Source organism: Pezoporus wallicus, unplaced genomic scaffold, assembly GCF_028554395.1.
Source record: "Pezoporus wallicus isolate ANWC-B61680 ecotype Strahan unplaced genomic scaffold, APGP_CSIRO_Pwel_v1 contig_3017, whole genome shotgun sequence".
Lineage (NCBI taxonomy): Eukaryota > Metazoa > Chordata > Aves > Psittaciformes > Psittacidae > Pezoporus > Pezoporus wallicus.
The window spans coordinates 3,807,097-3,832,221 of record NW_026638957.1 but is presented as its reverse complement, the minus strand read 5'-3'; the positions used below and the strand labels follow the sequence as shown (position 1 = coordinate 3,832,221).

The 25,125-nt window shown below is 43.7% G+C and overlaps 3 protein-coding genes across 6 annotated transcripts in view; 2 read left to right on the top strand and 1 right to left on the bottom strand.

The window, feature by feature from the left end:
- The window catches only part of BTBD7 (BTB domain containing 7), a 56,777-nt gene extending 50,143 nt beyond the window's left edge, over nt 1-6,634 (top strand). For 3 of the 4 annotated variants that reach the window (XM_057413450.1, XM_057413446.1, XM_057413447.1), the window contains 3 exons: nt 2,461-2,639; nt 3,502-3,930; nt 5,641-6,634. In XM_057413450.1, coding sequence (XP_057269433.1) covers nt 2,461-2,639; nt 3,502-3,930; nt 5,641-6,456 — 1,424 coding nt within the window. In that variant the 3' untranslated portion in view covers nt 6,457-6,634. The remainder of the gene's footprint in view (nt 1-2,460; nt 2,640-3,501; nt 3,931-5,640) is intronic. The other variant, XM_057413449.1, reaches the window with a different exon arrangement.
- Nucleotides 6,635-13,394: 6,760 nt separating this feature from the next.
- Nucleotides 13,395-23,416, bottom strand: UBR7 (ubiquitin protein ligase E3 component n-recognin 7). Its single transcript, XM_057413459.1, has 11 exons — nt 23,191-23,416; nt 22,952-23,085; nt 22,165-22,225; nt 20,498-20,593; nt 19,330-19,383; nt 18,067-18,172; nt 16,697-16,881; nt 15,986-16,117; nt 15,422-15,584; nt 14,475-14,536; nt 13,395-13,673 (listed from the first exon to the last, which is right to left on the bottom strand). Exons 1-11 carry the CDS (start codon nt 23,353-23,355, stop codon nt 13,581-13,583), a joined length of 1,251 nt encoding a protein of 416 aa, XP_057269442.1. The 5' UTR covers nt 23,356-23,416; the 3' UTR covers nt 13,395-13,580.
- A 153-nt stretch (nt 23,417-23,569) lies between these two features.
- Nucleotides 23,570-24,083, top strand: LOC130601394 (EKC/KEOPS complex subunit GON7-like). Its single transcript, XM_057413461.1, has 2 exons — nt 23,570-23,774; nt 23,883-24,083. The coding sequence occupies exons 1-2, from the start codon at nt 23,570-23,572 to the stop codon at nt 24,011-24,013; spliced, it is 336 nt and encodes a 111-aa protein (XP_057269444.1). The 3' UTR covers nt 24,014-24,083.
- The last annotated feature ends 1,042 nt before the right edge of the window (nt 24,084-25,125 follow it).

Sequence of the window (25,125 nt, the reverse complement as noted above, 5' to 3'; positions counted from 1 at the left end):
GTATATCTATTATGTTTCCCTTCAGTCAACTGCATGAAAAGTGTTTTTACAGATGCTAGAGCCAGGGTAAAAATAATAGGTTTAAATTGGTGCAAAAGAATGTAATTTGAGGTATTAAGGAGATTTGAAACCCTGTTAAATACTGCAGTGAGTTTTCTATGAAGGTTCATAGAAATGTTTTGATCTACTTGTGAATTGTGATTTGGGAGGGACTTCATAAAGCCTGAATCGAGCTTCTGGAAACTTCTGTATTTGATAAAAGTACTAATTGTTTAGAAACTTAGAGCTGTAGCATCTCAACAGTATGTTACAGTGCTCAGACTTTCTCCCCTCTACAGAAAAGCATGAATATACTCACCATTAATTGAGTGTGAAGTGTTTCATCCTAGGATGTGACTTTGATAACACTTCGCGTGATCTTAGCTTCCAAAGAAGTTGAGAAAGGCAAGAGGTTCTCAAAGGTCTCCCATGTTTTGCAGAAGTTCTTGTTTTGAAAAAATCTGGTTTTGTTCGCAAATACGAGGCATCTTGACCAATCCAAAACTTGCCTACAGCTGGATTCTGAACAACTTAACATGTAGGAATTACTGCCACCCCTTGGGTTTGAGCATGGGTGTGAGCTCTGAGCCTGGCCGGTACTTGTAGTGCAGGTATTGTGTCTTGGTAGCTGCCTCTTTGCTTAATTCTGTGATTAAGCAAAAGATTTGCTAGTGTCTTCTGCAAGAAGCATAGATGGAGCCAGATAATCTGAGGAGATTCAGGCATGTGCCAGACCTGTAACTTGCACAAGAATCTATCCCAAAACATAGATGGGGCACAGGAACTGCTGGAGGGAGAGCTAGGGAACACCATCTCCTTGCCCCTTAGGCTGGGCTCTTAGGGCAGGGGGGGTCTTTGCATCTTGGGTATTCTCCATCTGTCACATCTTCCTGGTACCCACTGCCCAGGGACTGTATTGGCATAAATGCTGATGGCAGCATACCTTAGTGCTGCTCTTGCAAAACTACTGTAACGAGAGTTCAGTGTCTGCTAAATTCTCCTCTGCTCTGAGGCTGTGTTCTGCAGGGAACTGGGTTTCTTCAGGTATGTTCCAGTTCCATTTGGAATTAGAAATCCTGCAACTGACTTGGCAGAATCGTATTTTCCATATATATCATCTCTCTTCTGTGTGTTTCAAGTGAATAATAGTAAAAACAATCGGAAACTAACTTGTGTTTGAGAAGACAGCACTTTTTAATTAAAAGCTTGGCTGATTTTTATGCCTGCTATTTTGGAGAACTGCTTTAAACTTCTCTGAAATCATCTTTTCTCAATGTTAGCAAAATGCTGATTGTAGCTAAACATCTGACTGTTCTAAAAAATGCTGGTGTAGCAATGGAAGTGTGTGGAGGGTGGTGTGCAGCACTGACTTCCAAGCCTTGAAAACTGCATAGAATTGATTTCTGCCCACCCCCTGCCCCGATACAGGAACTCAGTTGGGAGGGCAGGGGGGATATTTTGCAGTACTTACAGTTATCTTTCATGTACCAATGTAAACTTTGTGAAATTGGGAGCAGGAGTAGTTGCATGGTGTTGGGGTTTTTTCTTCTCTATATTGCAGATGCCTTTTCACACTGATGTTACTGTTTGATCCATTTGATTTTTATGAGTTTTCATTATGGACATCTGGCCATGGTAATATATAACGCTTGTAAAGCTGATAGAGGATCAAATACCAGCACTGCTGTTTTCAGAGGTCTGGATTCATCTTCTATTACGATATACACATTTGCCTGAGGACAGAAAGACCACAGAGAAGTATCATTCATCATCAACCAGCAGCAAGGAGTGGCATGAGAAAGTTTTGTAGCAGGATAAATACCCCAAATTATACATAATTTCCTTTTGGAAAGGTTTTTTAAGATTATTTCAGTATGGCTGCATTAAACAGCATAATTTTAACAGATTTATGTTGGCTTACAGTTTGTATAACTTTTTTCGAATGCTCTGTCTGTAGTTGCATACTGGTATTATGGTCTCATGATTACAGAATTCCATGAGAAGTATGAAGTGTATGCCAAAAAAAAATTAGTGAGTTCTTGGCCTGTAGAATTCATGAGGGAACATTCAGTTGTTATTTCAGATATCCTGCCCCCATCTCAAACCATGACATTCCTCCATCGTGAGGGGTTTGCACAGAAGGCTGTATTTGTGGCTCATTCTAGCAGAAGCTGGGAAAATGGTTTATGTCTTTACCATTTGTGTGATATGTGTGTTATCCTGTGTGGCTTAGTGATGCTCCAGGGAAAATGTGTCAGTCAAACTGTTCTTGACAGAATGCTGCTTAAGAAACAAACAGGGCCAAGTCAACATGGTAGGTTTTTCCTTCAGAATTAAATCTGACCCTTGCCATCAAACTTCCTGTGTCTCAGTTCAAAAAGTAACCTCTCTTACCCCATTCTGTTCTCTGTCCTCCTGCAGTTCCCAGTCTTCTCACTGTGAAGGAGATGATCAGACGGCTACAGGAGCTGCGCCACACAGAGCAGGTGCAGCGGGCATATGCTCTGAACTGCGGCGAAGGCGCCACAGTCAGCTACGAGATTCAGATCCGTGTGCTGCGGGAGTTTGGGCTCTCTGATGCTGCTGCTGAGCTTCTGCAGGTATGAGCATGGCTGTGTAAGACCATGCAGAATTATAGCATCACCCAGGTTGGAAAAGATCTTTAAGATTATCAAGTCCAACCTTTACCTCAGGACTGCCAAGTCCACCACTAAACCATGTCACCTCATCTACACGTTTTTTGAACACTTCCAACGACAGTGATTCCACCACTTCCCTGGGCAGCCAGTTCCAAACCACAAATGCTCTGATCCTGTTTTGCTTAGGAATTGACTTGAATGTGTAATCTGTAATAAAAGAGCTATTTTGTGTGTGCACATGCAGGTGCGGGAATGCCTTGAAATGCCTGCATAACTGTAGAACTGTCCAGGTGCAAATTACAGCGAGACCATTGCATTTGATGTGTGTGATTTTATAAATGTGTAAGTGCAACATACACATTTGCAAGAGCTGTTGCCATTCAGAGTGCTGTTACTGTCACAGACTTTGGGGACAAAAATCTGCTGAGGAGGCAGATATCTAGATAACTGTAACTAGAAGTCTAGGTTATGATTTACTCTTGAAGAGAAAAAGTCTTAACTAATACGGTAGATCTGCATAGTACGTGTCAGGACTGGGAGATTGAAATCCCACTTCTGTTTGTATGCTGCTGTTAAAGCAAATGCATTTGTTGGTCATCTTATTCACAAGGTGAATCTGATGCTGCTTGTCTTGTTTTTTAAGAACAAATAATACCTATATTCTATGATAGCTGTAACCACCTCAAGTGCTGGTGAGGTTTTGGGTGGCATAACTAGCCTGCTCCAGTACTAGCAGGTTCCTAGTTCTAATGCATGTTAGTTTAAGAGATTTTTTAGGTGAATTCCTACCTTTTGTTACATGCTGGGTTGTTTTCCATTGCAGAATCCTCACAAATTCTTTCCTGATGAGCGATTTGGGGACGAAAGCCCGCTTCTGACGATGAGACAGTCTGGACGGTGCCGTGTTAACAGCACTCCTACTGCAGAAACCATGTTTACAGAATTGGACTCTTTTGTGGCCTTCCATCCACCATTGCCCCCTCCTCCACCTCCATACCACCCACCAGCAACTCCTATTCATAACCAGTTCAAAGTGGGCTGGAAACAAAGGGTGCCAAGTCAACATCCCTCCCGTTCCTTTTCCTACCCGTGTAACCACTCACTGTTCCACTCCCGAGCTGCCCCCAAGGCTGTGCCACCCGTCTACTTGCCCAGCGTGAAAGCTGCGCCTCCGGATTGCACAAACAGTACAGGTCTGGGGAGGCAGACAGTGGCTGCAGCCGCGGCAGTGATGGCAGCTGAGAAGCAAGTAGTAAGTATTATGACTTCTCCCTATCTCTGGCCAGTCAAAGCAGTATACAGAGAGGAGCTGGAGAGGATTCTTATGATAAGGTAACTAGGCTTTGTGAAATAAAAGAGCATCTTCATTGGTTAGGAAAAGAATTTTCTACCCAACTGGTTGCCAGCATTCTGTATCCCAAAGCATGCCCTGATCCCTGGGAGAGTGAATGTTCCAGGGGCAGGAGCATTTTGGAGGGCCAAGTGAGATGTGTGGATAATCTGAAATAGTATGGGTTGCTTTATGTTTAAACCAAGTGTAAGTCTGCTTCAGTAGTGCACTGGGTGCTCTGGTTCACAAGTGGAAATAGTGATGAAGCTTTGTCTGTTCAAGGTGGGTAGTCTTGAAGCAAACAGATGTGTGGAAAGGGACCCTGTGGAGGATGTGAAGGCCTTGGCTGAGAAAGGTTTTAAAATGCATAGGCAAGCAGAAGCTGATAATTGCAAATACAAAGGGCTTTGTTACAGCATTTAAAGACAGTCATCATAGCTGCTGTGATGTAATGAAAATGAGCTACAACATACTGGACAAAGACGTAGCTTTGGGAAGTACCTGAAAGCTAAATAAAGCATTGTTAAATTTATTTCTGCAGTGAAAACACAGTTTCAGTGCATAGTTGTGTCAATTGTGTTCTTCTTAGGTGCAGATTTGAGCTGGAGTAATTAATGAGAACAGTGATCTTCTAATTAATTTTTTTTTCTCTTTAGCAATTGTCCTAAACATATTGCACACCTTTTATATTTTAGGATAAAAATATTTAACTTCAAATGAGAATTGTTTGATGTTGTTTGTTCAAGGGTGGGGTTTGTAGTGTGTGTCTCTTGATACTGATTTCACTAAGGAAACCTGTGTAGCGATCTCTTTCACGATGGAAATGTTTCTGATAGAACGTTTCTATAAAAATGCAAAGAGAAGCATAGTCTTAACATGGGTGATACTTTGTTTTGTGTTCTGAGGTACTGGTAATCAATGATTCCTAAACTTACTGTCATCAGAAATGATAAATGCAAGTGGGAACTTTAACTCTTCTGTTAACTGGGAAGACTGCAGTATGCTTGTCTTGCTGCAGGGCTGCTTCCAGGTGTAGGTGAGCAGAATGCCCTGCCACAGCTTCCAGGGGCTGTGTGGATCTAGTCAGCACTGAACTGATGCCCTGAGCAGCCCCATGCCCCAAGGCTGTCATACACACACACACACACACACACACACACACATATGTACCTGCAGTTAACTTATCTTAAAATAGGAAATGCAGGCAGGAGGGTTGCATCTATACTGATGACGTGTTTCATGGCTTTCCTGCACTAGAACTCTACTGTAGCAAACCATGTGTGAAGTTCTACACAGAGTACCTTGTTTAGGTTGATAATGGCAAGTGGGTTAAAGCAGGGTTTACCTCTTGAGAGTTTGACAGTATGATGTCGTTTCCTGCATATTTGCCACACAAACTGCTATTGTGGCGCAACAGCTTCAGGAAGGAAAGAAGGTGCCTTAAGCTAGCAGGAAGGTGAAGGCTAGAGGATACATCTGTTCTTTAAACAGTGCAGGAAGCTTGCTGGCTGAGGTTGGGCTAGGCAAAGGTAGATTAGGAAAATGCCATTCTGAATTGCGGAAACAGTCCTAAATACAGTTTATGTTTAGCTTTTGCTATTTTTCCATGAACCAATTTCTTCTCTTTTCCAGTGTACTCAGCCCTTGCTAAATGAACTGATGCCAGATATTGCAATGGGTGTGTCAGCAATGTCTCTAAAAGACAGAAGATTACCAGAGCTCACAGTTGACACGGAGATAAGCCAAACGGTTACAGAGGTGGGGCCCGGTCCACCCCAGCACATTTCATGTATTCAGAACAGACACATGCCCACCGCTCGGAAGAAACATGCAATAGAGCAAAAAATAGATGCCCGAGAAAATCAGCAGGAATATCCTGACTTCTATGACTTCTCTAATGCTGCATGCAGACCATCTACTCCAGCACCCAACAGGCACAGTCCTTCGCCTTCACAAGGCATATATTTTGGCCCAGATTTGTACAGCCACAATAAGGCATCACCAAGTGGCTTAAAATCAGCCTACCTACCCTCCCAGATATCTCCTAAAAAGCAAGAGGATTCTCGGAGGGAATACGTGGTCTCCCAGGATGGGCATCAGCATAGACAAAAGAATGAGCCAATACACCTCGATGTCTTAGAGCAGCCTCCCCAGCGACTGGACTTGGCGTTGGCTACCCAGGAAAGTGCTGGTAACGGCCCAGTTCACATCAGGGGAAGAACAAAGATGGAAACCGACCTAACCTATGGGCTAACCTCCAGCAGACCTCCGCTCTCCACATATGCCTCCGAAGGGCAAGAAGAGAGACACAGCAGGAGACTGGCAGACGATGAGCCATTGGAACATGGAGCACAGAGGAACACAGATCTGGAGAGGGAAGATGCAGTAAGCCGAGGAAGGAGGTCTCCAAGCAAACCAGACTTCCTGTATAAAAAGTCTGCCCTGTGAAAGCAACCTCCATTATTTCTCTGTGCCTAAGAGTTGTAAACATCCCATTCTTTGCAACTTCTGGCCTGACTTCTGTCAGACAAGTTCATTCACGCCAGCAGATAAATTCAGCTTCACTCACTTCTTTTGTACATACCGTTGATTTATTAGAGACGGCATGTTATCTGTTTGGGTTTAATGCTGCTTCTGGTTTCATTTTGTGGGAATCTCTTTTTTTTTGAGCAAATTTAAGCCTTTTAGGGAAGAAAAAAAAAAGAGCTGGTACCTTTTTTGTACAACCTGGTAGCCTTTTGCACCTGTACATCTATTTTAGTGTATTGGTTTTGTACTAATATGTTAAACTTTATTGTCACATTTAAAGGACTGTATTTTCATACTTTTACATTTTCCTTCTCACCTGCCAATTCCCAATGTGCATTGGGTTGCACATGATAAAATGTATTTTCTTATGAGATAGTAACAACGTGTTTATTTTTTAATTATAGGAATTCCAAAGAACAGCACATCAGAATACTCCATTTTCAGTTAGAATCCTTCATTTGTTTGTTCTTCTTGATTTTTACCACTATGGCAAGAACCTAGTCTAAGGTTTTGTTTGAAAAGTTCTGAGTCTTACCCTTATTCCCCTTACCCTCATACAGCAAGCCCATTTCAAGAGTTACTTTTGGGTTTTTAAGAGTCTAGGGATTATTTAGGAGTCCAAATTCCAGTGAAATTAACTGGGTTCTGACAGCCTGATTCCATTTGATTTCTGGTTCAGTTGTGACCATGGGGAACTCCATGATCACCCAGAAGCACTTATTAGACCTGAATTGTTCATTTGCCCATGCAGAAATGAATCCAGAAGTACTGTAAAAAGCGATAGTAATAACTTGTTCTTCCAGCTACTCATACATGGGGGTAAGTGAAGACCGGAGCGGAGGATTCATGCTAACTCGAGTGTCAGGAAGATGAGGCACAGCGCCTTTGCTGTTGCCTAAGCAGTGACCCTCCAAGTGAGAGGGTTCCCTTTCCCACAGAGGTACCAAGGTAGCTGCTTGTTGCCTTGCTTCCTCCTGCCTGTGATTAACAAAGGGCTTCACTCTTAGCGATGTGGTTCAGTGTTCTTACCTGATCTGAAGTGTTGCTGACTTCTTAATTATAGCTGTTCTGTGAACAAAATCAAAGTGAAGAGCAAGTGCTCTAGCATAATGAAACATGCAAAGCTTTAGCGCTCTTAAATTACACTCCCATTTCCTGACTTTGATTTTTTGAAGCACAGAAATGAGGTTCATCTCTTAACATGGTATGAAGAGGGAATGAGAGTGATCTGGGCTGGCTCCCTGCCATAGGTTGGGGTTGAGCAATGCTCTGGGTGTAACGGTTGTAATTAAGTGCATCCTTGATACTTACTGTGCAGTTTTACCACAGGTTCATTGCATGTAGGATAGGGATCTGGTGCCACTGCAGTGTAGCGATTAGTGGTAATGGCCTGTTAGGGTTTTCTTTTAAATGCAGTTTCTATAATGAAAATCTTCCCTGTAGTAGAAAACTTTAACCTAGGTTTGACCTACAGACTACTTCAAGGTTAGGTTGTTTCCTGCAGTTAAACAGAAGTCTCATTGCAGCTGTGGTTTTGGTTGTAGTTGATGGTGGATTCTTAACCTAACCCGTTTTGTTCAAGTGCAGGGCCTGGTAACAACATCACAGTGTTATTGAAATAGATTGGATACTGCATTTTCACACTAGCAAATAGCTTCTAGAAAAATTAGAATAGGGGTTTGACCCAATAGATCCTAATGTCTCTGGTGATGCACCTGCAGGCCTTCTCTGAGAGCTTTGCAGAGGTGTCTTTTGAGATGAGCCACAGAGGTGTGCGTGGTTTGAGGAGGACATAGCTGAACTACACAGGTGCTGTGTCTGGCGGGTGAGGGGAGATGAGCTTTTTCTGTTCTGGTTGGGTTGGATTTTTCCCCCTTTCTCAGCCTTTTCAATCTGTTTGGTTTGCCCAAAGTCAGGACGTCTGGTGGTCCTGGCCTCATTGCCAGCATGTGGTATATCCATGGGACTGCAGTGTGGTTAATTGCAGGAGGCGTCTGTGGGGGGACACTGCTGCTGCAGGTGAGGGGATGAGGTTCGCTGGGTTTCTTCTGCAGATTTGAGCCCAGTGCTGTCCAACTGCATAGCTCTGACTGGCGCTTGGGTCTCATCCTTGCCAGCACTAGAAGCATTAACTTCCATCACACACAAACCCTGTAGTCGCCGCAGTTGTGCCAGATGTATGTTGGTATCTTAATTACTAAAATGTCATAGCTGTCCTCAGCAAACTTCCTATTCCGAGTAGTTTATTTTTACCTAAACTGGTAGGTGTACTTGGAGAAAACTATTGTAGCTGCTGTAGTTGGATGTGGCACTGTGTATCTGGGCAGAGGTGGGGCTGAAATCTACAGAGGTAACTTCTCAGCTTGAAATCTGTGGGGATGTGGCTGATGAAGACTGAGTTTTGAGGTTGTGGCTTGAGAGAAATCATGAAATGCTTTGGCTTTGGAATGAGCTGGTAAGAATTGCCTCTGGGGGGGACATGTCTGCATTTTAGAATACCAATGGCTTCTGATGTCTCAGAAGCTGATAGTATTAAAAGGAGAATAAGGTGCTTAAAAGTAGTTGTGAAATAAAAGACAAGTCCTTCTGAGGCCACAGTCAGGCCATGTAGACAATCTGTGTTTTCACTTGTGTATTTTGAGTTGGGAAGAAGATGGCAGCTGATTCAAAGTGGAAAAGAAGGATTTGTGCAATTACTGGAAGTGTATTCTTGTATTCCAGCATAGGATTCCCTGCTTAGTTTGACATGCAGAGGGAGGGGAGGGAGCCCATCTTCATTCTTCATGGAAGCATTATTTAGAAGCTAGTGTTTGTACTGCATCTCGCTTGCAGAACACATGTACCTGTACTACCTGCTGTTACTTGTTCTCTGTGTACTGAAACTTTGGTGCAGAAGCTCCTTGTTTACATGAAGCACTTTCTGGTTAGGCTGGAAGTTAACATCTTTTCCTCCTGTAAATTTGATGGAATAACAGATTACTGACTAATTTGGCTTGAGGATAGAGGTATGAACATTTAATTTTTCTTGCATGAGGAAGACTCGTGCTTCTTGTTCTATTAAAGAGCAAGCTCAGACTTTCATTTAGTGAGCAACACGCAAAAACTTCTTATTCCCCTTTCCCTTACCCCCTCCTCATTTCCTTAATTCGTGAAACAGATTCTTCCTTTTAAATGTTTTGTTGTTCCATGGAGTTACTGTAGCTGTGTATTAATAACTGCTATGTTGACTGGCAGTTTCTTCTTGTATTTTTCCTGTTCTTAGGAGTTTCATCTCTGAAAGTTAAGGCTGTGGCCACCTGTACCTGTAAGCCTTGGGTTTTGGTCCTGGAATGTCCCAAATGTTTGTCTTGGGGGTTTCTTTGGTTTGGGTCTGGGGGAGGAGGGCTGGGGTTTGGGTGTTTTTTATTTGGAAAGAATACTCGTGCTATTTGAGGCACCATTCTTCCTTCTAACATTTACTTGTTTCTAGTAGAGGAGGTGCTGAGCTCTGCAGAGTGCAGGGAGCAGCAGCAGAGGAAATTGTAAAGCTGTGTTGGGTCTCTGTAGTTGCCTGTACTGCCAGAAGGCAGCCCAGCCTTCGGCAGCGTTCCGGTTTTGTTTCTTGTCCTTGTGTTGTTACTGGTATAAAGTCAAGTGCCTTCAATGCTAAAGGCTCAGAAAACTTTCTTAAACTGACTTCATGTCCTATGCAAGTGTTTTTTCTACAACCTGCATAACCAGTACTTTGTAAAACTTGTTTACGCTTCAATTGTACATAGTGTTTTTTAAAAAATATAGTATTTTTATTTAGGTACCTCCAAACTTGAATTCGAGTCTTGTGTGATGCATTGTAAAACAATACATTTCTCTTTTGAGTACCATTACAGTTGTAAAAAGGTTTTCACTGGTTCTATTTTTCTACTGTTGCTGAGAAGCATGCAACACTGACTTTATCCTACATATAGTCGGCGTTTCAAATAAATGGCTTGTATAGAACGTGCCTGTGCGACTTCTTCCTGTGGTCTGTTAGCACCGGCTGCCTCCGGGCTGGCTGCCGGGCTGACCCGAATGTGCCGTGCTGTGATTGATGCTGAAGCAAGAGGAGTGGTTCAGTACAGATGAGCTGTAGGTGTTCTCCAGCAGGCAGGGACCTTAAAACTGGCAAGGTCTGTTGTTCTTTCTGGGGCAGAAACTGCACAACAGTGCTCTGAGCATCAAGGATCTATGCTACACGCCACTTCAAGCAGCTTATTAAGCTGCTTAGTGACATAGTTCAGTGTGTCTTGGCTAGAGCTTTGTTGGCTGAGACTGTTTGCTATTAAAGACAAAGGGTTCCATGCAGTCAGGGCTGTGGGGCTTAGCCCTTGATCCAGGAAGTGTTTATTTTCTCAGCAGAGCAGCCAGACACTCATTAGGTACCTGGTGTTCTCCCCTTGAGCAGCACTTGCCCTGCATCGGCTGAACACTCATTACACCATTAACAGAAACAAGTGCTTTGCTACTTCGGGAACATGGTAAGTTCAGAAGTGTGTCGTCCAGCCACAGAAAGCCTTGACTGGTCTCACTGTGATGTACAACAGTAAAACACCTGCCTTCTGTCCTGATGGGAAGTGGGGTGGGGAGAGAGACTACTTGTATGGTCTTACATGGTAATTACTGACACCTCTGTTCCCACATCCAGGAAGGTAACATTTAGGAGCAACTTCTAAAGTGGTCAAATGTAACATTAATTGTTACAGACTCCCTGTTCATTTTCCAGGAGTGTTCTTTTGGGCCTGCTACCTGTACAGAAGAGGGGTCACCTCTTCACCATGGGGCAGAGGGCGCAGGGGGGGAGGGAGCTGTTGTGAAGAAAGCACAGTGGTGTTAAGGAAGCTGGGTAATGCAAGGTGTGAGGAAGTAGGTGCACTTTAGGCACACCCGGCTCAGTGACTGTAGCTGCCCACCACGGGTGCTGCCCTGGGTGTGCCACTGCAGCCACTCTAACTCCACTTTGTGCAAATTACATGCTTGGGTTAAAAACCTTCCTGCCACTGAACTCCCCCCTCTGTGCACCATTCCTATGGCTGCTCAAGTACAGTGTGTGCTGAGACTGGGCCTCCCTCTCCTGCTGATGTGCACCCTGGTAGCTGCTGTGACTTGGTATATGCTGGGGGAGGACAGCACTGCTTGGAGAGCTGAGGGCCTCACATGGCCTGCAAGACAGCACTTGCCTCAAAGCATTTTCTTCCCCCAACCCTTTAATCAAGGACATGCTGAGAACCAGCCATACAGAGGAAAACTCATCCTGTTCTGCTTTTAATCTTACTCAAAGCTTTACCTCGTGTCACACCTGCCTGAACCAGTCCAGGCAAAGGTCTAGGAACACTGGGCTTGACTCTGCCCCTGAGGTGCATCTTGGCCACACAGCTAACAGCTCCTTGCTGCGCTGCCCTGGGCTTGGGTGGGAACAACACTACAGCGGCTCTTCAGCAAAACAAGACAGTAGAGATCAAACAGTTATTTAATTTTGAGATACTGTAGTTAAATATGAAGTTATAATTCCCTAAGAGCTGCTACAAAAAAAAAGCACATACAATACCCAGAGTTAAACTGAAAAGCAATTAGTCATTTTGCATGAAACAAACCCATGAACTGCAGCCCTAGGCTAGAACTAACTTTTGTAAATAAAGTGGTCAGAAACAATTAGTAGGGGAAATGATAGATAAAGGTCTGGCTTTTCCTCTCAAAAGTCATTAACATGGAAGCAGAATAGTACCCCATGGTAAGGAAATCCTCCAACTACATAAAGCAGTTAAAAAGTGGAGCTTTCTTAATGTATGGTTTGGGGTTTGTGGGTAAAGGAAACTAAAAACTACATTAGGCTCCAAACTTATGAAAAGTCACTATTTAATTGTAGCTAAGTAGATTCTTAAAAGTCAGTGAAACATCTGTTCCAGGAGTATCACAGTGATTATAAAAAGATCACACAATTTATACTGTAGCAAAATGTCAGGATCCTGCAGTGTCTTTACGGCCATTTATGAGGTGGCATAATTGGCAATAGGCGAGTTTTTAAAATGAAAGCACATTTTAAGTCCTAAAACAACCCCCTCCCAATGCGTAATTTGGTACCTCTTCCTAGAGATTGTTTACAGTCTATTGTGTCAATAACGTTCATGTGCCAATCCTTTTTCCATGGAAAACATCACTGTACAATATTAGAAACAAATTTTCTGTATTTTGTTGCATCAAGCCTAACCTGTGATTTCTCATCTTTCACCTGCCTTGGGAGCACCTCTGCAGCAGAGAGCAAGCCTGCAGCAGCACAGTGGTGGGTAGGTCCCCTGCCCCATCCCTGGCAGTGTTCAGTGCCAGGTTGGACGGGGCTTTGAGCACCCTGGTTTAGTGGAAGGTGTTGCTGCCTGTGGCAGGGGGTTAGAACTAAATGACCTTTAAGGTCCCTTCCAACCCAAACCATTCTATGTGACCCCTGTGTTAGAATGCAATTTCACCCCACAGCTGTAATAGGGTGTAACAGGGTTCCCTTCTCTGCTCTTCAGGAAACTGCACAGTGAACAGACACTTCCTTTGCGCAGGGACACTTGGATAGAATTACTACATCTGGAGAGATGATACAGAGCCATTTAAAGCATGTTAGAAAAGCACTCCAGTCTTGCAAAGCACAGTGAAAGCGTCCACCCTGCACTGCACAGGAGGGCAGGCAGACCCCACAAGGGTTTAGTACTATGCACAGCAATAGGCACTAACAGTAAAACAAGTGAAAGGCAGAAGGGAATAAACAGTGGGATGTTGTTCCTGGAACAAGCCACCCACCCTGGAAGGACACAGTCAGCTTTCACAGGAATGCAAAGTCCATCAGGACTCTGAAATCCCTATAAATGCAATAATGTACCTGTTAGGATCACGCTTTAGTTGCTACAAATAAAGGAAGTATGAGACAAAATGAAGACATTTCCTGGACAGTAGGATTTTGATGAGAAGTCAAATATTGGAGATGTCGCTGCTGCTTGCCAATTAATATTGTTTGCTCAGTTGTCCTTTCAGACCCAAACCCTCTCAGTCTAACTACAGTAGTACTGCATCCTGTTAGTCCGTTGTCTTTTCCGTGACTGAAACTCTTCAAAGAAGTGCTGAATGTCTTCTCTTTTAACCACCTACAGGAAGCAGCATGAAACCCAAGTTGTGCTACACGGATTTAATTAAATGATCCATTTCCCTCCCTACTCCCACATGCACAAAAGCCGGTATCCCAAACCCCTCTGTTACAGCTCGCAAAGCAGCTTTCCTGCTCTACCCAAAGAAGGCTAGTAATGTCCAAATTCCACGGTAAGGGAATACAGAGAAACAAGCTCCCCAAAGGCAGAGCAAGCACATGGAGCAAAGCTCCTGATGGTACTTTTTAATGGCTTTGACCACTTGCTTTTATTGCCAGAAAAATTAACACAAAGCAAGCTTTTTAGGAGCTCACTTTCAGACTCAGAACAATGTAACTAAAAATGGCAATTCAGCAAATAAGCCAACAAAATGCATGTGCTGGTTAATAACAGCATGCAAACTCCTCCAGGAAAACAACTGAGAAGGCTGTTTGCCAGTATTTAGTCAGTCCTTAGTCTTCTAAGGGTTTAAATTCAACCTAGGAAAAAACATAAAGGTTAAGAGCTTTTTTCCTGAATGCTTTTCGTAGAGCAACGCAAGTTTCATTTAAATTAAGAAGTGCTCTCGGTACTTCTTAGACAGATTTCTGTGAGGTCCCTGTTACAATGTCTTTAAGGAAATGCAACTTGTAAATTCGCATGGAATCAGGGATTTCTTGTTTCTATTGCAGTGCCAGCAATTTTTTCCTGTGTTCCAACAAACAGGAAAAAATTCTTATAGTAGCCTAGTATCCAGCACACACCCCACAACAGTACTACAGCACAGGTTCTGGCAAACAAATTCTGCAAGCTGTGTCTTACCGTTCCCTCATTGGCGAATCTCCTGAGATAGTCTGTCAGTTCTGTCTTCAAATCATTGTATTCTGGATGGAGGAGCGAAGGCAAGGGAAATTAAAAACAAGAAGATGCCCAGCTTTAGTTTAACACTGGCTCAAAAAGACCTTGTTCTACTTATTCTTGTCATTTATTACATTTACTTGAGACAACTCAAGTTTGACCTGGATTATAAACAATAAGAAAGGCAAGTCCAGACAAATATAAGAAGCCTAATGATTTATCAGGCCAGCCCATGCATTCCGAGTTCCTGTTCAGGTTGATCTTCAGAGAAACGTGCACAAGTTCACTGAGTGAATCAGTCCAATCAATCAAGACTGCCCCTGCTCCCAGCTTCCCACAGCGAAAGCACATACGGGTTGTGGTGAGATGTCCTCGCCTGTAACTCAGAACTGAACAGCTACCCTTGCCAGAGTGCAAACTCCTCACTCAGAAGAGGGAAACTGCTCTAGTTATAAAGGACCTCAGCACTGCCTTGTCAATATACTCTGGGCAGAGCTGCCAGGGAGCATACTGCGCCCCAGTGGCACACTGCCTGGCACTCCCCCAGACAAGAGGAGATTGCCAAACAAGAGAACAGGGTAAATTAAATAAGCCAGAGAGCAGAAATGTGAATTAATGTTTAAATATTCATGTTACAAGAAATTACTATTGACACAATATCAAAAAATGTTAAATAGGGGAAAAGTTCTCATACCAACTAGATCCTCAATGTAAGTTAAAGTTGTAACAACAGGCCAGAGAGAACAAATGTCTCTAGAGGAATCCTGACTGAAGTGCCATCTGTCATACAGTCTTCTACACGTTGCTTCAAAATCAGCTTGACACTACACTGCAAGACCCAATACTAATCCTTAGGGGAACCTGTTCAGTTAAAGTTTCAAGGCAGATTCTAAAAATGAAGTTGTATTTACCACAGATGAGTTCTACTTGCTGAACTCTGTTCATGCTGTTAAGGGTGTCCATTAAAGGATCTCTCCTCTCTGTTTCTTGGTCACTGGTACCTTTATTTTCGTAAGCCAAGACAGTGTCACATTCATCTGTCAGGAACTGCACTTCAAGCTCTGAATACATTTTCTGGAGAATAAAGTAAAATTTACTTATATGTTACAAAAAATCTGAGATGGAGACGCTCTCCCTAATCCTTTTTGTGTTTAGTATCGCAAATAATAACAATAAAAATATTGTAAATTTTGTATCCAGCATTTCAGGCATCTCTCCATCACAATTTCCAAAGCAATACTGGATTTAAGCAGCAAATAACATAGAAACAGTTAGAAGCTCATTCATGCTGTATTAATTCTGACAGATTCAGTGTGTTTCTTTACGTGGGATGGAGGGGAGGGTAGGTATCTATATGCAGAGTAAGAATACTTACACAGATTTTTTCTACAAGCTTCTCTTGTAGATAAAGACCCTCTTGGAGGTCCTCTCTGCCTCCCCCCTGCCAGTGACCATAATGAAGAGAGGATACATACCGAGCAGTCTTCACAGGTGCACAGTTTGCTTCTCCAGTTCAGTGGCCAAAAGGTGGCACTGTCTTTTTTTAAAAATGGCTTGCTCTGGAGTTCCTTCAACTTGCAGACTGGCTCCTCGCTCTTAGTAACCACCTGAATTAAAATGGGTGTTTAGTGCTCTGTACCATCACTTCCAATACACTCCATTCTTTCCAACATGTGGTTTTCCTTATGCAAGATTCTTCTTTTGTCTCAGACATTTATTTTTCTAAATAACCTACATTACCATTCCATCCACATCAGGATTCTGATGTGGTTTTAGCAGTTTCCACTAGAAATTTCTGCAAAAATTTACTGCAATAGCCATACATGTTTAAAAAAAATCAGAACCGGACTATCATGCAAATGCAGCTACAAAGCATAATATCCCTGTATTAGAACAAACTCAGCAAGTGCCCCAGTGTAAAGGCCAGGTGACTGACAGGAAGGGATGGATCTGTCCTATTGGCAAACAGACACTATGCCCCTGTCAGCCATTTCTACAATGGTGTTCCACAGCCTACACTGTGCTCCACAGAGACCACACATTTAAAGTATCAGTGACTGGAGAGGAACATGGAGACAGATTGAAAGCTTTTAGCTGTTCACTGAACCTATACAGAAGGAAGTGGGCTTTGCCTCAGCTACCATCAGCATGAAAATGAACAGGACAGAAAAAAAGGTACATTTTACCTCTGGACAGGCAGACCCAAAGCTAGTGGAAGGCTCGTTAAACTGTTCTGTTTGCTTTTCTTCTTTCATTTCCTGGTGTTTCACTCCACTTTCTTTTTTTATTTCTTTTTTCTGCTCTTCACTTTCCTTAACCTTCAGGAAAAGCCCTTCACCTTCAAGGGAGTTCACTTTGGTCAAAGTCGGAACTGGAAGATACGTACCCATGTAAGTGAGAATACTGTGCCAGACAACATACTGGCTATCACAGACATACTTTCTGCTTTACACTGCAGTGTCAAAGAGCGCCTAGATCAGCTCATGCACTGCAGGGTCCTGGACGTACTCTACAGCTGCCCAAAGACACGGTGACCTAGGCAGACAAAGAAACCGCTCCCTCTTTCACCAGTTATCTTCACCTCTTGGACTCCTATTCTAAAACACTCCGCTTCACAAAATCTGTATTGTAGGAGAGGGACAATTTGAGATAGTTCTGTACTAAGATGCTTGTCTGCCTTGATGCCCCTTGATAGCTATTGCCGATTCAGTAGCTGTCACATATATTTTGCTGACTTTGTGTCAGAGTCCTTCATTTCCTCCAGACACACGCCTCAAAAACTTCATGACAGATTAACTACACCAATTCCTTCCTTATTTAAAACAAGTTTTTCTTTTGGGGGAATTCAAATGTGTGCCCTGTGATATAGCTGGTTAGAAACAGAAAAACTAAAAAAACCAAAATCCCCATTCTGTACTATATTTACATTAGAGGGAACAGAACTCCAGGTAGGCCATCTTGGAATCCTTAAAATTGACATCGAAATTTCTGGCACATAAGAGATCAGTTATCAGCTAATATAAGCAACGTTTAGCAGACCCTGTGAAAACAGCTCTTTGCACAGAAATCAAGTCATCTACCCTTCTGATCCTGCAGAGACCACATAGCAGACAGAGGCCTGCAGGGAACGTGTCCTGAGCACAGCCCCAGCTCTACCCAGCTTAAGGTTTTACACATTCATTCCAGGTCACTTGTCAGTCATTCTTTGCTGCTCAGAGCCTCTTATGCTCAGCTGTTTGTCTCACTGCTCCCCTTAGGATGACTCTTCAATTCTCTGATCCAGTTTAGAAATTAAGTTCACTAAAACAAGTACTAAATCTTCAGCTATCTATGTGCTAGCACATCTTTGATTAGATAAATGAGTGAGCACCACAGAACTAAGATTTAAGAACGAGAAATACAGAACAGTCTGTGGAGTCCTGCATGTTCCACTGCTGAAGGTGACCAATATATCGAGTAGAATTTCTCCAACCACTTAAACAGTATTAAGTTATTAATCACATACAACAAATACATGCTAACCAAATATTGGCTCGGATATCTCAATTTTCTTTACCTGCTAACTGTGACGCATAAACCCAGAGGAAATGGCAGTGATTCATGCAGGCTTGGCATACCATTTCATGGAAGTCTCCACTTTCAGGGGGAACCACACCAAGATGCTGTCAAAATGAAACAAGGATGTAGCAGTGAAACATTTGCTGCAAATTAACACTCAATTCTAGACTTAGAGGAAGTACAACATCAACTGCTGTCACAGTTTCAACACAGTCATACACTCCTGCTAACTCTACAATTACCAGTATAATTTAAAGACTGAAAAGAGCTGATAAAAATTCCAAGGAAAACCTGAAATAATTATGTCTTTGTCTACAGTCTTTTATGCCTTCTACACATTCAGAAATCTCAGTCTTATTTCTAAACAATATTCTTCTACACTGTCCTAAAAACAGGATAGGTGAAGATACCTCTTGCATACTGGCACATGTGAACTCTTAAATAACTTTTTATGATTGCTTCCTTATGTGCAAGAGATTTTAAGTCTTCATATTGGTCACGTAATGCCCTTGGGAAGAATTAGGTCCCAAAGCTCTCCATAAATTGGTGAGAAATATTTAGGCAATTAAAAGTGTTTAGTGACTTTCTTTTGAAAAGCATTCTTCAAGGCTCACAGTGAACAGCATAACATTCATCATACACACATTTACACAAAAGAATCCTACAGTTTAACTACAGAACCCATAATTGAAGCCAATCATCTTTTCTTTAATTCTTTGATCCTGCAACTTCAAACACAGAACTTCACTCGCGCCCTTCAAGGCATAAGGCTGAATCCTTAATGCTCACACATTAAGTAGGGCATTCACTGAAGTGCTGAGCTGCTTTTAAAAGATTTCTCCAAAGTTTGTAATCATGAACCAACAGCACAGTTTTTCCTTGCTACTTAAAGGAATTACAATTTAAAAAGCATTCTTTTGCATGAATAACTGTTTGGGTATTTGATAATAATGTGCCTCAGTAAGAATCTTTTGCTCACCAATTGCACTGATTAGAATTTTCTAGTTAAAGAGACAGTTACAAAGTTGTTACTCTATTCTGCAGCAGTAACCTTCAAAGAGGTAGAACTAGAGAGGACAGCAGCACAAGATTAAACTTTCAATATTCCTTTGCATAAGATGAAAAGAAATACCCCAGAACTCCTGTAATAATCTTTTGAGAACTAAAGCAAACCTTTTAAAATAAGAATAACCATACAAACTTAAATGACACTAACTTATTTCTATGCAACTGGCAATTCTGATACTTATAGTTTCCTTACCCTTCCATGGAACCAGTCTTCACAGACTATGCACTGGATCATCTCATCTGGAATCTAGATGAACGGTCATATTATTAGCATTAACAGCAACTTCTAGAGTCTTTCACAGGCCCCAGATGAGAGTATTATGCAAAGCCTGCTCAAGTGAATTGCACTTCCCTCTTCACCTATCCACAGGGAGCTGCCATTAATAAGTAGTTAACTGCTTCATTAGTCAGTTTGCTTCCCTGAACTTCAACAGCATATGTAATTTGTTGTTTATCAAGACTGTGGAAATTCCCATTTATTATTACAAAACTTGTTTTCCTTTTAGAACACAACATTCTCACAAAAGAGCTGATAAAATTTAATACACTGTTGGCATCTTTCTTCCAGTAAAGAGAAATGCATTAACAGGCAGGTTAGCAAAAGAAAGATACTGATACCCATCATGTTATCAGGTTTACAGAGGAACACCAGAGTCCTAACTTAACTAGCCACAACACAGTACAACACAAACTGCTCGGTCAGGAAACAATTATTAATGATTTCTTTAGAAATGTTTAGTTATCATCTCTGAACTTCAGAGAGGTGAGTTTGTAAAATACTTTTTGTATTTACAGGACTTGCTCCTTCCTTATTCTTTAAAACACCTGATTTCTATGACTGCAAACAAAAGTGTGCGTGTGCAAACCAAGTGGTATATTTTAATACTTCAGATGGACAAAAAGTATTGTGACTACCATAAAGGAAAGCTAAAGCCAGTGCTACAGGACAGACTCTCCCTATCACAGCAGCCTTGTCAGAGCACTGTTGCAGACACAAGGAAGCAGATTATGGTTTCTCCTAACATGTGTAATGTGTTTACTGGTCTCCTGCCACATTTCTTAAGATGATGAGAACCCTCCCCCTAAGGGAACTCCATATAGAGGAGTCTCTACTTTATAGAGAGGAAAGCAGAGAGAACTGCAGCATTTTCTCCAAATGATGGTTTGTCCTCTTCATCTGTCCTTAAGGCATAAACATATTTTACCATTAAAAAAAAACCTCATAATTACTGTATATATGACAACCAAGAGTAATACGGAACATAAGATTTCTTGAAATGGGTTCTTTGCTGTAAAGCAGCTCAGAGACAACCCTTTGAACAATACTTTGCATAAATACCATCGGCTTTTGTATTTCTTACCTCATCTTCAGGATCAGGATAAGGTCTTTTACATGTACAGTATAATCCATAGAAATTGTCATTATACTTATTTCCTGCATTCACCTTGCCCTTTTCCTAGAAGGAAAAAAAAATCTCAGTAAACAATGCAGTGAAAAACAAGACTGAAAATATACATAATCTAGAAATAAAACCCCAAACAAACATTCCTGTTGCACTTTAATTCCTAAAAGCAATAATTATACTCATCAGCTTGAAGATCCAAAAAGAAAGGTACTATCCAGACACCCTATGCTATACAGTGAGCAGCAGACAGGGCATGCAGGGAATACTGAAGTTCAAAAGGAAAACCAGTCTCTTCACCTTTATAATAAATGGCAACTATGGTGTTTGTTAAACTACTGCTACTCCAGAACGATGTAAGAGTTCTGATCACCAGCTATGCCTACCTGCTGCATTATAGCAACAACTGTAGATTTATTGTTCACCTTCCCCTCCATTTTTTTTTAACATCCAGATTGTGATCCAAACCTGACTCTGCTTAATCTTACCACTGAGCTTCCACTAAATTTGTGTCATACAAACCTCATTCTACAGGACAGAATTATCTAAATTACAAAACATGCTGAATGAAACTCAATTACAGGTAATTCCATTAAAAAAACAAACAAATGAACAAACAACCCCCCCAGCTAATACAGCTGCAGCCAGAGGGCTTCAGAACCACATGCAGTTGCAGCCTGAAGCCACCACTAGCCCCTCCAGAAGAGCTGTGACCATTTATGACGTCACTACAAACCACTTTCTACCACTATTGTGACAAAGACAGGACAGGGGATATGAGCACTTGGCACCCGTAAAGTCAGACAGGTAAATAGGTGGATGCTGAAGGTCACTTAACCAGTACAATTGATTTTGCACTGAACTGAAGGAGGAGGACCAACCACATGATCCATTTCACTGACTTGAATTAGAAACAGTAACATCTTAAAATCGTCACAGGTGTCTCTGTAGGGATCACTGGACTATAGCCCTGTGCTGACTAGCTCTGGATCCATCCCAGTTCTGCCAGAACAAAATGGGCATACACAAAACCACTGGCCTGTTTGAACTGTTACTATCCAGGGAGCAAGACAAGTTGTTGCTGTTTTTCAGAGTATTATCAACTACTTGACAAGTCCAAAATGCTCAATGAAATGAAAGCACAGAAGGATTAATGCAGTAAAAAACCATCCCATCAGTGGGCTCTGGTGACAACCAACCAAAAAAGATTACAGCATTAATGCCACCATAAATAAGGGGAGTGAACCGTACCTTTGGCAACAGAAGAAGCTTGAATTTCTTTAATGCAACAGCAGAATTACACCTAAAAGCTTTCCCTGAAGCCAGCTTAAAGCCAATGAGATGTATTAGTGCAGGCACCACAACACGTTTCTGGTATTACACTAACCATAGATGCAAAACTGCTGCATTCATGGATGACAATTATCAAATGTTTTCTTTTCTCTCTCCTCACATTTCCCTTTGATCTCTCAACAGGTTTATCTTATGCTGTAATACTCCCACCTTGTTTAACTGGCTGGGAAAAACAGAGGCACTGTGTGTGTCAGTAGTGGCTGAGGCAAGTCACCAGAGTCCCAATACCATCATTTCAATTCTGCATGTACAAAACCCCTATCTGCACTTACTGGCAGTAACTTGCACTGCAGATTTTTGAACTTGCTGTTTCCACAGTCACAGCGGAAGTTCCTGGAAAGAAAAGCACAGTGTTTCAGGTGGGTTTATTAACAGAAAACACATCAGGTTTTGCATTCATAAAGATTCCCAGAAGTTTATTAGAAGACATAAAAACATTCTTGCCGTGCTTAAACAACAGCATCAGTCGGAAGTGGCCTTACCCTCTCACAAGGTGTTCTCAACAGATCTCTCAGCTAAGACCATCACTGACAGCAGCACTAGGCTGGGCGGCCACAACGGTACAGAGCTAACCCTGGATGCTACAACTGCCCCACTTAAAATCACAGTCACGAGTGCTGGTGGAACAGGAGCCTAAACTGCTTCATTTCCAAAAACTGGATCCATGACGGTGATTAAGCTCTTGTCTCCTACCCAGACACCCTAAGCTCTCACTTAAACAGGGCTGGTGTGCCAAGAGAAGGGGAAGGTGGGTACCTCGGTGACCTGACCTCAGTTGCCAGTGCAGCTTTGCTGGGAGTGGTGCGCTTTGTGCGAGTTGCCCTCTCTCACCGAAGCGTACCAGAGAGCGGAGGTGACCCTGGTGAGATCCCCCAGCCAGCTCAGCTCACCCCGGGTCCAGAGGGGCAGGACACCGGCGGCGGTGGGCGCACACCGCCTCGTCTTCCTAGCCCTGAGGAGCCGGTTCGGTAGGAGGCTGCCCAGGGCCGCGCGGGTGAGGGGGCTCGAGCCGCAGCGCGCTTCCCGCCGCCCGTCCAGTCCCGCAGCGCCCCGCGGTACCTCTTGGTGTAGAGCTCGAAGAGGCGGTGGGTGCCGTGGCACTCGTAGCTGCAGGCCAGACAGATCCCCGCCGGCTCCCCGCCGGGCGGCGTGCAGGTGCTGCAGGCGTACAACGCCTGCCTCTTCACCGCTCCCTATGGGATGACACCGACGCGAGATACAGAGGCCACCGGGGGGTCCCTGTCCCAGACCCCGGGCGGCCCCGCCCCCGGCCCCGCCCCGCGCGACCCCGCCCCCACCTGAGAGTAGCTGCAGCGCTCGTGGTCGCTGCCCCCCAGCACGGCCCGCGCCTCCTTCTCGAGCTCCTCGTTCTCGGCCAGCACCTCCGCCAGGGAGACCACGGGCTCCTCCGCGCCGCCGCAGCCGCTCCCCGGCTCCGCGCCCTCCGGCGCCGCCGCTTCCATCGCCGGGACGCGAGGCCGAGGGCGAGATGAGGCGGGAAACAGGCGGCCGAGGCACCAGGGGGCGCCACAGCGGAAGCGGAACCGCGGGCCTCACGTGACCGTGGCTGCGCGTGATCAGAGAGAGCGGTGAGCAGCGGTCGCGCTGCCGCGCGCACGTGATCAGTGGGCGGGGCGGGGCCGGCCGCGCGGGCTGCCCGCGCTTCCGGGCGGTGCGATGGAGCTGGTGGCGGAACTGAGGGGCTGCGACGGCGAGACGCGGTCGGTGCGAGTACCGCTGCCTCACCTGACGGAGCGGGGCGAGGCCGGGCAGCTGCGCGGGCTGCGGCAGAGCCTGGCCGAGCTGCGGGAGCGGGTGGTGGAGCTGTTGGCGCCCTTGGTGCAGGCCGAGAGAGAGGCGGCGGGTGGCGGCGGGCCGCGCGGTGAGTGGCGGTGGGGAGGGGACGGAAGCGCGGCCTGGAGGCTCCGCTGCCCTTGGGTCGCCGCCTGCGCCGCGCGCCGCTCATCCGCTCCTGGTTGAACCCCGTCAGGTGACGCCGAGGATGATGACGACGATGAGCAGGAGGAAGATGAGGATGATGAAGGCGAAAATAGTATCGGCACGAAAGCAAACGCCGACGACCCACCTCGAAAGCGGACGAGGGTTCAGCAGCCGTGGTGACGGCACTGGGTACTTGGGTCAGGCCTCTCTAGGAGACATTCTAGCTGCACCGGGTGTGAGGGTGTCCGGGCAGGGCCCGGCGAAGCCTGCGGCACTTCTGTTCGGAAAGCGAAATGTCGGTCCCGACGTTGTTTGCACACAGAGGCCGTAAGAAAAAGATGCACCTTGGTGTCAGCAGCGTGATGCTTGCAGGGAGCCAGTGTTACATTGAGAAGAATTTTTGGTAGACCAGTTGACAAATACAAAACTGTTCTCACAAGTCTTCTGACTGCTACGTTTTTAACAACATTTTCTAAGTCATTGTATTTATTCATGCAACTTAAATTCTTATATAGTAAAATCAGGAGTGAGTTATTTTGTCAGACATGATCTTAAAATGGTACAGCAGAACTTTTAATTTGTATGGAAAGAAAGCAGTAGAAGACCACTATAGTATTCAGAATTAAAGAACACCTGTAAGACCGTGTCCATTCCTGAGCAGCCCTACAGTGGAAGATTATTTTTATCACCAAAAAAGTTTATTCTAGTCACCCATCAATGAAGTATTTTCCTGGTAAAGGTCATATATAAAATGGATTGAAAGAGTTGGGAATCTTGGTCTCAAAAAATCTTCAGTTTTTGTGACAGCTAGGCAAGTCAGTGTGACTTTGAAAGTTTCTAACATTCCACAATTCAAACCCAGCTGTCTGTCCTAAGCCTATTTTCTCAAAATATTGGGGTTTATTTTTCTTTTTATGCAGCAGTTATGTTTATGTATTTTCTTTCATCATTTATCCAAGCTGATTTTTAGGCTCGGTTCCTAAGTCAAATAAACTGAACAACAGTTCAATGTTCTGCCCATGCAGAACTCTCATAATTATCTATGCTGTTTGCTGTAGTTTATTTTAGAGAGGGAGAAAGTATCAATATTCAAGTAACACCTATGAGTACATTATGTATAACTGCTCTTGCCTGTGTAAATCAGCATCTCCCAATCCCTCTGCTAAGGTAACTCATGATGATAATGCAGCATGTGGAATATCACAGAATCATTAGGCTCATGGAGTAGCTCCTGCTCATCCATGCAAGTCTCCTTGATTTTTTCATCATGCGAGTACACTGGAATTGGGCCT